At 40.1% G+C, this 14,618-nt stretch overlaps 2 protein-coding genes across 2 annotated transcripts; one reads left to right on the plus strand and one right to left on the minus strand.

Moving 5' to 3' along the window:
* Positions 1–900: 900 nt before the first annotated feature.
* LOC108101016 (RNA polymerase-associated protein LEO1) lies at positions 901–3,586 on the minus strand. Its single transcript, XM_043209223.1, has 2 exons — positions 3,556–3,586; positions 901–2,352 (listed from the first exon to the last, which is right to left on the minus strand). Exons 1-2 carry the CDS (start codon positions 3,584–3,586, stop codon positions 932–934), a joined length of 1,452 nt encoding a protein of 483 aa, XP_043065158.1. The 3' UTR covers positions 901–931.
* A 1,111-nt stretch (positions 3,587–4,697) lies between these two features.
* Positions 4,698–6,075, plus strand: LOC108101129. Its single transcript, XM_017205356.2, has 3 exons — positions 4,698–4,833; positions 4,889–5,121; positions 5,176–6,075. Exons 1-3 carry the CDS (start codon positions 4,789–4,791, stop codon positions 5,381–5,383), a joined length of 486 nt encoding a protein of 161 aa, XP_017060845.1. The 5' UTR covers positions 4,698–4,788; the 3' UTR covers positions 5,384–6,075.
* Positions 6,076–14,618: the final 8,543 nt, after the last annotated feature.

A 14,618-nucleotide genomic window follows, 5' to 3' on the forward strand; every position in this document is an offset into this window, starting at 1 on the left:
TCCAAGTTCTGTTAGATTGTGTTAACTAAAAGACATTAAGTTCTTTGTACTTGGTAAAAGGAACAAATAAGGGAAGCAACTTAGCTCCATGTTAAAATACATTTTTTTTAAATGTATGATGTGTCACAAAACAATTTCTTTAGAAATTTATCAATTAGAGAGTTTAAAATATATTGTTATAAATATATTGTTAAAGTAATCGAAATGTTTTTGCCTGATTCATAATTAAAATTGCCCTTTAAAGTTTCAACGAAACGTTTTTTGTGATACCCGAAATAATTATATGAGGGGAAAACACTGCAGCGGCTTCTCTGGTTTCAAATTTCTTGTTCAATTTTAAGAACCTGGAGTAAAAAATCAATTATTTCGACACATATTAATTATACTCATCTTCAAATTAAGATAAAATTAAACAAAAAAAATCACCAATTCGTGCTTTTCCTAAAAGCAACTCTTGTTACTAATGCAAACCTTAAGTTGGATGGCCGTGGGGCAGTATAAAGTGCCTACCATGGAGCAGAATCCGATCGAGCTGGTGACCGCAGGTGACCCAAACCCACCCCCTTGCTGCCACCAACTGCCACCCACTAGCCCCCTTCAATCTACCAAAAACACCAGGCAACAATCTAGTGCACCTACCCACTAATTGCTTTGGGCGTTGCAATGCCGGCCAGTTTGGCAGTCGGACAATGGCTTTTGGGTTAGAGTGCTCTCTGCTGCAATCACGACCCCATTGTGACCTTAAGCAATTTCAGTGCCGGCTGCTAATATGTGCTACAGCTGCCACGCCCACTAATTACGGCAATGGCCGTCCGCCCATCGAGGGGGCGAGAAATTGTTAATTAATTATCAGTCGGGTGCTACTCCTCGTTGGGGTCTGTCTAATGCATTATGTTTATTGCAATTTTGAGAACACCGAATAGTTGAATACCTAATCCGAGTCGGAATCGGAGTAGACCAACTTTTTGGCCTTGCGTTTAGCACCCAGCTTAAAATCCTCATCGGAATCTGATTTCGGGTCTGGTTGGTTGTTGTTCTTGCTGTTTGAAGTGCTGCAACTTGGCTCAAAAGACAGTTCCTCCTCGCTACAATTTTCATCGTTCATCTCGTCGTCACCGTCGTCATCGACGTCACCGTCGTCATCGTCGTCACCATCGCCATCATCGCCATCGTCGCCATTGTCGCCATCATCGCCATCGTCGCCATCATCGCCATCGTCGCCATCGTCGCCATCCTCACTTTCCCTTTCGCTGGAGTCCTTTTTCGAAGAGGGTTGCATGGGCTTAGAACGCATTCTTTGCCGACGCTTTTGATTGTCGCGACGCTTCTCACGCTCCTCCCGGCGAAGTTGGGCCATCTCCTCCTTGACGCGCTGCTCCCGATCCTGCACAGGATCGGCTCCCATGTCCCAGTCCATTAGCACCTTCACACATCCCGATTGCGGATGATCGACGGCTGTTTTGCGCAAGCCCTTTACGTGACTCTGTCCGAAACTGGAGTCCAACATGGGGCGAAAAGTTATCTTGTCCTTGACCAATCCCTGAGCCTGGTAGAAGCTATCCAAGCGGACATACAAATGGTTTTGGTCGTTGGACACCGGGTGGTGCATCACATCGAACACCTCGGAGCCCACGTGAAATGTCTCGCTGCCGTCGGTCCAGCGAACAATCTTCGCATTCGATTCCTTGACCTTATTTTGGTTCTCCCTCCATCTCACTGTTGTCTTCAGACGATTTAGGAAGTCATCGCGAGTCTTCTTATCCTTCAGATCTTGTAACGTCCTGCAACTCTCATAAGAATCAGCTTCATAGGCCACGGGTTCCAAGTGTATAAATTGGGGAACTTTCACCAGGCGTCGTGGCTCATCAGGAAGTCCAATGCTTTCAGCTGGTAGCGTGGTACTAAACTTCACAGTCAACTTGTTTCCAAACTTTTTAAGGTACTGATCATCCAAGGACCTGTGTTCTTCCACATTGCTGCCATAAAAATACTCCTTCGGGGATTTATTTTCGGTGCTAGTAGTTTTAGGAGTTACCTTGGCACTTGGCTTTTTATCCCTAGTACAATTATCAGTTGTTTCTACATCAGAATCTGCTGAGGACAAGGAATATTGATACTGAGGACTATTTTCGTTCTCTGAGCCATCCGAAGAAGTATCAATAACCAAATTTCCACTTTCATCGTTGGTTTCTGCATCTGAGCTTGGGCTTAAGCTGCTGAAGACATTTTCTTGAGAAGGCTTGTCCTTCAAATTTATGGCGACCTTTCCGCCAGGAACAGTTGCCATTTCTTCAATAGCTTCGGTTGTGTCCAGAATGTTTACGGGATTTCTTGTATTTTCCGTATCAGAACCTGAATCCAAACTCCCCGAAGAAATATCCTCATAAAGAGGTTCAGTTGCTATTTTTTCATCAGGTTTGTTGGTTTTCTCTACTGAGCTGGAATCTACGCCTAAACCTAAATTTTCTACAAAAAGATCCTTCCTGAGATAAATCTTAGGGTTAAACTTCTCACCAACTATAGACTTAGAGTCTAAAGATTTTCCTGTCCCTTTAGTATCTTCCGTATCAGAGCCGAATTCAAAACTCCCCGAAGAAATATCCTCATAAATGGGTTCGCTTTCCATTTTTTCATTAGCTTCTTTTTTTTCCTCTTCTGCGCTCGGACTTAAGTTAAATTCAACATTTTCTAGAGAATGGATGTCCTGTGAAGTATTAATGTCATCAGATTTAGATGCGGTATTCAAAACTGATGAACACTCCATTGTTAACATTATCTTATCTCCTTTTTCTGGAGAAGGGGCTTTCTCAGAATTCTCTTTTAGGTGGACATTGACATCAGGATTAGACTTAGATGTAGAACTCGAAACAGAGGACTTGTCTATGGTTGAACATATTTTTACCTCAGTATTTTTTGCATCTGACTCTTCTGAGCTGATAGAGGATGAAGTATCTTCACCCTCGGAACTATTGTCTGAGTCTGAACTTATTGTTGAACTGTCCGAGGAAGTATCCTCACCACTAGATGTAGAAAAGTCTGAGGAAGTATTATCAGCGTCAGGTTTAGTTGCAATTTTTTCATAAGCTTCTTTTGATGAGCTTGGACCTAAACTAACATCGCCTTTTCCTGACAATAACTTATCCAATGCGCTTTTTATTTCTGGCTCTTCTGAGCTGGTGGAGGAAAACGACAAAAATTTTGTCTTTCCAAAATCATTTGCAATAGGCTTATCTTTTAAACAAGGGTTTATATTGCCTTCAATTACTTGGGGGGCTAATTCATATTCTCCGTAATTAATGTCGTCACTGCTTCCTGATCCCAACCGGGTTTTATAACTTAACATTGAACGACTTGGTTCTGACATCGATGCTTCATTCTTGTCATTTTTTTTAGCACTTAACGTTTCCTTTAAATTCGAACTGGAGACGAGTTCGTTTTCTTTTGTGCTATTCTCATTGGTTGAAACAGCAACCGACCAATCCGAAACATGTTCGTTACCTAATGTTAAATAATAGTTGGCAGTTTGCTTAAAAGGTGCAAATTTTTTTAACGCACCTTCCTTGTTCTTTGCATTTGGATCCGCCATGATTGCAGCACGCACGCAGTTTAATCAGTTGTCGAATGAAAATTCTTCAGTTGACTGGCACATAAAAAATATGAAATGTCAAAACTTGTTTATCGATTAATAAACAGCGTTGATTAGTTTACTGTAAGGTTGGCAGCTCTGGTTAAAACTGCTAATTCTAAAACTAATAAATTAAAAACTTATTTTAAAATTGTTTAAAATGAAATAGCAAGGAATCCAACTCTGATTAAAAGGTAAGCACTCTCTTATTTAAACCCTTGTATGGTTGTACCTTGACAGAGAAATTCGAGCGTGGCCATAATATCCACCAATTAAAAAACCAAATAATAAAATTTAATATTTTTCAGACCGCCAGGACCTCGGAGCCTTTTTGCCACTCAGACGCATATGACATGCCAGGGCAATAAAACATGCATCGCCGTTTCCCACTCGTCATCGACCCTTGACGATATGGCCGGGCCATTGTCGTTTCGCCATAAGTTCTGTGCTTTTTTGCATTTTAATATTTTTATGAGTTCTCGATTAATTAAAAACCAACGACGAGCACCTGCCGAGCGAATCGACGGCGCCACGGAAATGCATATTGCATATTATCCGGCGAAGGGGTCATCAACTCGAAAGCAGGACTGCCGATGGCGAATGCGGATCAAATGATTTATTCATAAATTCCGCATACGCTAAGGGCACAAAAAACGGTTGTAAGCCGCAAATAATTATTTACAATAAGTCGGCGGTAATGAGGTTGCCGTGGCAGCGGTAAAAACATAAACCTGTCGTCAAGGATTTTCAACGTAAATTAATAAACGGAGAATTAAACGAATGTGCCGAGTAGTTGATGGCCTTGTAGGGGTGCAATAATTGCCTGTCAACTGCTTAACGCTTAAGTTGCCCCGAAGCACTCAAAGGTCAGTTGAATGGTAATCGACTTAATAAAAGTAAATAAAAATATGAGACACTTAAATTTCATTTACCGATCAGAAGGAAAACTTAAATTGCGATTATTGATTCAGTTAATTTTTATCGAATTCTCTTACCAATAAAATGTACCATGATTATTTTTACCCTAGAGATATACTTCAAAAATGATTATTAAGCAACGCCAAAAAAATATCATTTTAAAGTCGGTTTTCGTCTCTAATACAACAAGCTAGTTCCGCCCCAAAATTCCAGTTTCAAAATTAAACATTTTTTAAAATTAAAACATGGAAAACAGCGGCATGCGGTTACCCGGCATTTTTTGCCCAGATGTAAGACGTTAGTTTTAAAGAGTCGGTATGTAATTAATGCGTTATTATTTGCCAGGAAAATGTTGAGCAGTTTTTTAAACTGTACGGAAATGATAATTTAAGCAATATGATAATGGCCGCTAATTATAGTCATCCGTACAATTCAAATAACGTGCAGAATAATGCTCATCATGCTCATCCGCCGCCGGGAATAATGCAGGTCAACCCAGGCTTTCAATCCCGATTTTATGGGAATTCACCAGCAATTGACGAGCGAAACCTTAAATATAATTCACGTTATGTTGCTAAGTAGGTATTCTATTATCAGTTCATACTGATGCTTAAGGTTCTCCTATTATCTAGTGCCTTTCAAAGATCCAGTCCAACCATGCATCGTGGTTATGGTGACCATTATAGTCCCTCTCCGAGTTTCAAGAACTACAATCCAGAATATTCGCCAAGACAGCTGGGAGTCCAACCTCCGAGGGCAAGACAATATCACTCTGAGCAGAATCAACAGTTGCAGTTTATGTACCCACCTCCACCTGGACCCAGATTTCCCTGGCTGTAAACCATACTCGGGCCCCAACTACAATTAATGCCATTATTATTTTTTAGTTTCTGTAGGTGAACAGTTTAAGCATGACGTGAATTTTCGTTATTTCATAACTCGATAGTGGCTTCCAAAATTATGAATAAGCCATAACCAAGATCTTCAAATCGTTATTTAATTCGCTCTGAATCCTATAATAGAACTCGCAAAAGTACTCACAAATGGGATAAATGCGAGAGCAAAAAAAAAAAAAATATTTCAACAGTTTAAAATAATTTGCACAAAAGTTTTCGCACAAAACAAGGGGCAAACAAGAAATGAAAAAGCGAAAAAGAGCTGGAATCGTTTGTATTTTCTTTCTGTTTGTTTGGGAGCTTTCGACTGCGCCATTCAAGTTTGTTAAACATTAAAATGGAGCTGCAATAGAAAAACGTTAACTAAACGCGAGCAGACAGCAAACAAAGCATCCCGCGTTTGGAAAAGAATATCTGTGTATGTGTGTGTGTGTGTGGGGTAAAACCAACACAAACACACTTCAATCCACACACTGGCATCGCCTTCCAGGCATAGTGCAAAATAAACCAACAGCAAAAATAAATATTAAAATTTGTGCAATAAAATGCCGAGCAATAAAACTAAAATAAGCGAGAGAAAAACCAAAAATAAAAAAAAAATAAATGGAAAGTAGAAAAGTTGTATCCCCACAGCGAGTGTGTTAGTGTTTTCTTATAGACCGCCAGCGGAAGTGGCAAGCGCCTCAAGTTGCGAGATACATACACACACATACGCATTCGAAGCTCAACTCCCACCCACTGCACCACTTACTGTCTGTCTGCCAGTGTTGAAAAGTGGATGGGTGTTGGAGGGGAGGGCTGCCAGGCAGCTAGTTTATCGCACTCTCCAAATCTGAGGAAGTCGAAGGCGGTGGGGGGATCAAGGGCGCGGCACAAGTAATACAAAGTATATGAAAATAAAGAATCCAGATTCGGGAGGAGGCCAAGCAATCGTCGAAAGAAATGCTGTAAAAATAAGTTTAATATATCCGCATTAAGATTGCCCAAGATTACCGCGCTCCGAGTTAACACACACTCAGTGATGCTAAATTTTTAGCGAAAAAATTCATGCGGCGAATAGGCTGCAAGAGCTATTACGGAGAAAGCTAATTCATGCAATTTAAAACTTTTATTGGCAATAAAAAAACAATTTCTCAATTTAACCTGCACTAACTAAAATCTGTTCCCTTGTTACAAAACAAATCAACACACATCGATTTAAATCAATTTATTTCTCTTTTTTATCACGACAATAAAATTGGATCAGTTTGATTTCTAATTTGATGCACACAAAACTTTTGGTAAATTTAAATAACCGACCCAGGTAAAAACATTAAAATTATTTATTTTCTAAAAAAAAGCCAGCCTGGGCACACTGGCTTCTGCAAGATGGCGGCTGTCGATGGTGGAATTCACTGCGGTTGACTTTCGCCTTTAAGTATGCAACGCTCTCCTGCACTTTTTGGGCGGGCAAAGCAAGGCAAACATCACGAGGCAAGCAAGAAGCCAAAGCAAGCATGTGATGTGTGGGAAGGAATAACAAGAGGGAAAATCGAAGCGGAAAAAGCGGAAAATGCCAAGGGAAGTCCAAGGCAAGGGGGAGGGGAAAAGGGAGCAAAGCCAACACCTGCCAGCGGATGGCGGTCGGCGGAAGTGGGCGGGGCTTGTTGTGCGGGCTGTTTTCGGTTGCCGCTCCCGCTTGGAATTCAATAAAGTGCCGCAAATGATTACTGCATAAAAGAAATGTGCAATCCTGTTTGCCGGTGTTTTTGCAGCTTGTGCATCCGGCAGCATTTAGTCGATGAAAAATGGTGGAAGAAGATAAAAGTTATGTGTATACAGCTGAGGTTAAAACCATAGAGCAGTGAATCCAAACATGACACACTTTAACATTTTTTGTGAATTGGTAATAAAAGCCGAATTAATGCTTTCACTCGTAATTATTTTATCGCAACGTATTTTTACTATGTAAAACTAATACTATTATTACTCTTAGTGATTAAAAAGTGTTAAGTTCCCACAAACAAGTTATTATTAGATTTACATATTATGCGTTTTTAAATAAATGGACTTTTGTTTTGAGGACCAAAGAAAGTTCTTTTGAGGACATGAGAAACGTAGTTTTTAGGAAATAGTACCATCATGTTAGCCCCTCCTGTGATTGTGTATGCAATGGAATAAGCAAATGACGAATTGCTATGCAGTGGTAATAAAAATTAGATTATTCCATCAGGACTGAAATTGATTTTTCTCCTCCTTACTGGGGGCGACACAGAAATCGATTTAACGTGCACCGAGGGCTTTCGTCCGTTTCGAGTTTCCCGGCACAGTCACCTTGAAGGTTGCCGCAGATAACCAAGCGGAACTGTGGCCTTTTTCCACTTAGCTTGGCGGCTGCTCGCCCAGTTAGATGGCTATCAACGCCCTCGAAAGACTGGAAAGACAGGCGGGGGAATATCTCGACGGCTTTGGGACGAATGTCCCAGCAAATGCAACGGAAAAGCGTCAACTTAATGGACCACAACTGTTGTAATGTTCGCCACGTTGCTGATGCTGATGTTGCTGATGCTGTTGCTGTTGCTGTTGCCGGGGTGTCAGCATTAGTCAATGCTCGAGGGCGGGGTGGCTCAAATGATTTTATGTATGGCTTGAAGCATTGCAGCAGCCGCGACAGCAGTGGCAACAGCAACACCAACAACGACCGGCAATGCCGCAAAGCAACAAACATGCAACAATAAAGTTTTATGAAACAACAACTACTGAAAAAGGGTCCTTAGCTTGTTGTTATTGCTGCTGTTGTAGCTGATACTAGTTGCTGCTGCTGCTGCTGTTTTTGTTGTTACTACTGCAGTTGCTGTTGCACCTGACGCTGCGTTGAACTCATCTCCGACGTTGCCGTCGCCGTTGTTGCTCTCGGCCATTTCCGTCAGTCAGCGCACTTAGTGCCACGCAGCGATACAGACATGAATACACAAATGCACTTGACAAATTTGTTCTAATTTAAATAACAGTTTTTTGAAAGACGTTTTCCCGAATAAGGGAAAAATATTCCTTTTGAACATATTTATTTCTCCAAATTACAAGCACTGCAGTCCTTGAAAACACAACAAATATGGATAATTGAAGGAATTTCTGTTTAGTCAAGTTAATCCATAGTTACAGTCCTTTGTTAAATTAATCATGATTAGTTGACTATGGAAAGTCAAACAATTAAACTGAATTTTTACATGATTATTTTTCAATATTCATAGTATGATTTTCTAACTTAATTTCAAGTACATTATAGACACTTAACCTTCTAGATTTAATCTAAATATTTACCATTATTATCTCAATCCGTAGCGTGCAGTGTAGAGACTGAAAACTGCAGACGAGACGCGCATGCAAACTTCCCAGTTAATGACGCAACTGTGGCGTGTTTGTAAAGTGTTGAAATTGAAATTATACCTTTGGGCGCTTTTGGAGTTGTTGCTTTTATTATTGTTGTTCCTCACGGTGTTGTTGTAGCTGTTGCACAAAATGCATTCGAGTGTAGTTGCGTCAATGTTTGTTGTTGTTGCTGGCCGCCCAACAATAGCAACAATAATGTTAATGAAAACAAACATTACCGAGAACAGCAACAGCAGTGGGGAAATAGAAAGGATCGCAGCTGAAAGGCAACAACAATGCGGCCCCGAACAACAAAACAGCAAAACGCCCTTAGCCAAATTGCCAGAGCAAAGACATTAGAGCGCACAGACTCAGCAAAGTTTTAGGTTCCGAAGGATCCCGTAACGGCAAGTATTGCATATATGAAGGCAATTTCACTCCCGTTGTTGCTTAATTAAGTTATGAAAAGTTCAATATTGAGTGAATAAAATATAAACACCAAGTGCACCAGGGAAATTCGAATACACCAACTAATTATAAAGGTTTCAAGTCAAAGGTAAATCCCTCGGAAACACTAGGTAACATTAACACAACTGCTTACTTAAATAAATAAAAAACATCTACGAATAGAGGTTTAAAGTTTCAAAGTTTCAAGAGCAAATGAAACAGTTCTGCGACAACAGCTGCTACAAACTTTGAAAGCAGGCCAATTGTTCTCTAAAAAAGTTTTAGCCATTTAATTAAGTTCAAATAAAATTGGCATTCAATTTGCCTTCGCCTCGCGATTCGTATTCATTGTCTGTGCAATGCCGTGAACATCATTTAAGAGCACTAATGCCGATTTACGAGCCCCGTCTATGTAGTACGCCCCAGCCATAAGCACGCTCCACCTCATCTCTCAGCTGGTGTTCTCATTTGCCATTGCCAACCAATAAACTAAATAAAATGCCAACGCAGGACACTTAAAAGTCTCTAACTTTTTATGGCCAACGGACGAGCGCTGATGATGGCTGGCCACATCATTATCAACGTCAACGTTGCTCCTTGCCCCATACTTTTTGCTCCTGCCCACTGATTTTCCCACCTCTCCTCCACTCCATCACTCCACTCCAATCCTCTTCTATCCCCGTTTTCCCGCTCGCATCTCATCTGCTGATGAACCGAAGCCGGAAAGACAAAGGGGACAAAAAAAACCTACTCAAAGTTAATCAAATTAAGTTTCGGCTGCTTTTGTAAATCTCCGCAAACAATGAGAGCCGAGTCCCATTGAGGCAGCGTCCCCAGAAAGGACAGCGTAGACCAATGAACGCGTAAATTAATCATCTTTTTTTGCCGTTTCCACATTCTTCTTCGCCTTTCTCTAGCCAAGAACTATGGCAGAGGTTTTGCGGTTTAATGACAGTTGAAGGATATTTCCTTTTTTATCTGCTTGAAAAGGGGAATTTATAAAGAGTTACACGCAGTTTTGAACTTCATTTCGGATAAAGTTTGATGTTTAAATAACCTTTTAAGCATCTACCTATTCAATAGACAACAATCGAAAATCTGTAACCACAATTCAGGAGATCTAAGACCAAGACTTCACAAAACAAATGAACTCGTTTTCTAGGGTATTCTGTTAATCCCCACTAATCAGTCTCCCTAAATTCCATTTGCACCACACTTTTTTAGCCGCTTTCTTGGGTTATTTATGCCCTTGCGGTTTGTTTATATCCTTGGACATCCCTTAGCCCGGTCGGCAACTTATTACGAAACTTATTAACAAAGTCAACACGCTTTGAACGCAATAACAAAAGCTGCGAAAAAGAAACGAACAGTTTATTATGCCGAGCAGCGTTTCCCATTAGGAATAACCCGGCGTCAACCCTTCTTGATAATCCCCGTTACTTGAGCGGAAATGTAATGGCGGACTGGAGGGAAAATGGAGGAGGGGGGTACTTTTGGCTCGACTTCCGCTCACTTCCGGTGCGACATTTATTCATTATGATTTGCTCATTTTTCGGTGGGTACTTTTCGGTTCTTAATTGCAAGACTTCGGACGCCTTTTATTTGCAAATAATTAAAAATGATTTTCCCCCGATCCCGGAGACTTCTAATTTATTTACCCAAGGAATTGTACAAAGTTTTGTGGCATGAATTTGAATGGAAATCTTGGGTCCGAACGCTCGTTACCCCAAAAATGTTGACCCGCATTTGCAATTGAATCAGCAATTTGGTCCGCTGATGTGGGTTTGCGGTACTGTGAGTTATGTGTGCCTAATTGAATGGGAAGTCCGGATGGTCCGAATCGGCTGAGTGAGGTCCCAGCAAACTTTGCTGTCATGGCAAGTATAAATCTGTCTACATCTAACCAACTGAACTGCAGCAGCCTTTCCCATTCAATCTTCTGGTCCCCGGCAAAGTTGTAATAAATATTTATAGACACAGGCAAATACACAACAACAAAAATGGTAAAATAATAGCCAGAGCCATAAAATTGCTGGCCAACACTCACGCAGAAACGGCGTTTGTCGATGTGTTTGTGGGGTTTCCATACACACTGCATTTTGCGTGAGAAGCCCCCTCATTTTTAATAGAAAACCACAATTGCCCATTCAATTTGCTATAAGTGTGTGTGTGGTGTGTGTATATGGACTACCATTTCAACATCCTGTCCAACATTACTGTGTATTTGTAGTTGTTACCGGTTGGGCTACAGTTAATATGTAATATAAATTCCTGGACAGACAAAATGGTGTTTGCATTGCATAATGAAATAATTGAATCGAAACAATTATTAAATAAATAAATAAGCCAACGTCGATTGCCGTCAACAATGTTTTATCGTTGTTGGTGTAAAAATATATTGGCTGCCGATCAACTTGAATCTCAAATCTCATTAATCTGTACCTGATAACATTTATAAAAGTACCTATAATAGTTTCGATGGGTTTAAGTAGTTTGCCGAATTTAAACTTCAAATGCAACAAAAGTTCCTTAAATGCTTTTAACATTTTTCTCACGTCAGACAAGTAAAATATTTATATGAGAATCCTTTTAATTACGGCAGCAACGTTAAGACCCTTTGCCAATCCCTTTTCACACGCAACGTGTGTTCAGCCAAGTCAAATTAAATTTAACATTAATTGTTAAAAGAATGCAAACGGAAATGGCCAAAAACAGAAGGCAGGCGGAGATGGTTACTTAAAATTCATGACTCGGCACAGGATGGCATTGGAAAGTCTTTTCGGCTCCAACACTTAAGTGGAGGAACAATCTCTGGGTCTGCATGTGTATTGTTGTAGGTCATAAATTAACTCTACGCGGGCAGCAGCAATAGCAACAAAAAATAGAAATAGAGTCGCTGGGGGGATTTTATTTATAGGGGCAGACTCCAGAATTCTTTTGCTGAGTGTGTGTAACGAGGCCAAGTTGTAAATGTTACGTTGCTGGTGTTGCTCTTTCTTTTCTGGCTTTGCCTCTGCCTTTTCTGTTTCTGCTCCTGCTTCGGTTTTGGTTTCTGTTCTGTTTCCACTTCCTGGCCTTTTTACGGCCAGCACATCTCTTACAGCTCCACTTTATGCTCCAATTATAAGCGAAGCACGAGCATATCCTGTTCAAACACAAGCACATGCCAAGTTTCTGAGATTTGAGCCTGTTTCTCACTCACTCTCCGCTTTGCCCAGCCTCCGTTTGCGGTTTACTGTTTCCCCGTTGATTTTGTTTGTTTATTTCCGCTAAATTAATGGCGTCCACTACTGACACTTCCGGCCCACTCACACAACCGTAAGTAAGCACACGGACACAGCCGCACACACAAGTGCGCTAACAGAGAGAGAGAGAGAGAGAGAGCTTAAATGAAGTTGTGGCTTGCCTTCCTTGTTAATCAGCCTTTTGCCATTATCCTTTTACATGCCACTCCGATTATGAACATCATTAGTTACCGCTCGCTGATTCTCCTGGCTGGCACATTGAAGATTTATGGCCCGCCCGCAACGCCCTCGCCCTGTCCTCTATTTTCCCCAGCAGATTCTATTACTTGGGCGTAGTTACACTTAATTTGACATGCATAATTGTGCGTGTGTTGGGCGATACACTTCTAACTAGCTGGTAAACAGCTAACAGCTCAAGTGAGTGAACCTATTATCACTTAAGCTAACCGATCAATAGTGATAACAATTCAAGTTAAAACAGATTACATATTTTCATTTACATAAAGCTAAAAAGTTTTTATAGATTTTTTCACATTATCTTTAAATGTGTTTTAAAAAATGCTTTTTATATTTTGAACTTAACACACATTTAATTATACAGTTTATTTATTATTCTTTTGATATTATTAAATGTTATTTCTTATTAAAATAGTAAAATATAATTTATATAAAGCTTTAAAGGGAGTTTTTGGCTTTAATAATTTTTACTAATGGTGCCATAAATTTCCCAACAACTTATGTCCACCCTAGCTAGGAAATAAGGAATGCTTTATCATGTTCATTATATACGCCATTACCGGAGATTTACTTCAATTACTTGGAGTTGAGTCATCGTTGAGTAAGGGATAATATTTCGCTCAAACACAACCAACGGCTATTTAGAGGACAATAACTCTATGGGAGAGAAAAAGAAGGCCTGGCCATGTTAACTGCAACTTGTTTTTATGTGCCGTCCTCGGCACAATTGACCCTGCACAATTCAACAACTTCTGGGCCAGGCCCCCAACCCCCGTTTCCATTGCCCATTTTGGCCATTTCGTTCAGTCAATTGACGCCAACTGTGGCCTGGCTACTACGCAACGTGTCGCTTAATTGATAACGACGTCAACAAAATGGATGCCATGCTCGCAATTGGGTCGAAAACAACAATAACAGCAGCGGCAGCAGAAGCTGAAACTAAGGCTCAAACCGAAACTGGCCGAATCGAACAATCAAAAGGACGACAACAGAAATGCGTTGGCAGAGGCAACAAAAAATCCCAAACTCACACACACGCACACTTACACAGACAGAGAAAATTGTTTTCAAGTAGACGGCCACTTGACATCAAAAACATGCACATGGCGAAAACAATATGGCGACCAATACGCCATATACGTATGTGTGTGTGTATTTCTGGTCAAACCGGAAGTAAGAAACACGAACGCACACACGGAGGCCTTTATTTCTCCCCGGGGAGAAGAGAGGGGGAGCGAATGTATTTTTAAAAGCTACTATTTTCCAAACAATTATTACAATTTGTATTGGACAAACGGCCCGAAAGAGAGGTTATATATATGGATATACAAGTGGGGGCAATGTGTAAATAGGCTATCTCCAAAGGCTAAAGGTCAATTTTTATGGAATAACACTTGTAGATATGATACGATTCGGTCTTTTATAATCTTTGTCCCATTGTAAACGGAACAATTATTTTAACTAATGTATGGGTAAATATTTATAGGAAGGTAAAGCTTATTGTATATGATTAGCTTTTACTTTTAAAACATTTAATCCGAATATTCTCCAAATTGTTTTTTTGTTTACACGTCAAAAAATAAAAGTGTTTTATACTTCCAAAAAATCAGAATATTTCTTGTATGGGGCTGAAGAGTTAAATCTCTTAAAAAAAACCTCTATAAAATATTAATCCTATTTTGTTGATTCATAAACTACAAATGATCATCAAATACAATAAATAAATATATTTTTTAAAAGTTAGTAAGTCACTCACATCATATCCAAATCCTTATTTAACTGATTTTTTAACGGTTTTTAATTAAAAAACGTAAACGAGAACCCTTCGAGTCGAGCACAAGTAAGAACTTACATATATCCACCGGTCAGTCTATAAGTGATATTTGCCTTTGAATTTTCGCC

The sequence above is a fragment of the Drosophila ficusphila genome, unplaced genomic scaffold, assembly GCF_018152265.1.
Source record: "Drosophila ficusphila isolate 14025-0441.05 unplaced genomic scaffold, ASM1815226v1 contig_791, whole genome shotgun sequence".
In the NCBI taxonomy this organism is placed as follows: domain Eukaryota; kingdom Metazoa; phylum Arthropoda; class Insecta; order Diptera; family Drosophilidae; genus Drosophila; species Drosophila ficusphila.

What these genes read in the sequence shown, in the direction of transcription:
- LOC108101016 (XM_043209223.1), bottom strand. Translation starts at nt 3,586, where the DNA reads ATGGCGGATCCAAATGCAAAGAACAAGGAAG. An exon ending in AAATGCAAAGAACAAGGAAG is followed by an intron (nt 2,353 to 3,555) that starts GTGCGTTAAAAA and finishes GTTTGGATTCAG; the next exon opens with GTTCTGATACGGAAAATACA.
- LOC108101129 (XM_017205356.2), top strand. Translation starts at nt 4,789, where the DNA reads ATGGAAAACAGCGGCATGCGGTTACCCGGCATTTTTTGCCCAGAT. An exon ending in CCGGCATTTTTTGCCCAGAT is followed by an intron (nt 4,834 to 4,888) that starts GTAAGACGTTAG and finishes ATTATTTGCCAG; the next exon opens with GAAAATGTTGAGCAGTTTTT. An exon ending in AATTCACGTTATGTTGCTAA is followed by an intron (nt 5,122 to 5,175) that starts GTAGGTATTCTA and finishes CCTATTATCTAG; the next exon opens with TGCCTTTCAAAGATCCAGTC.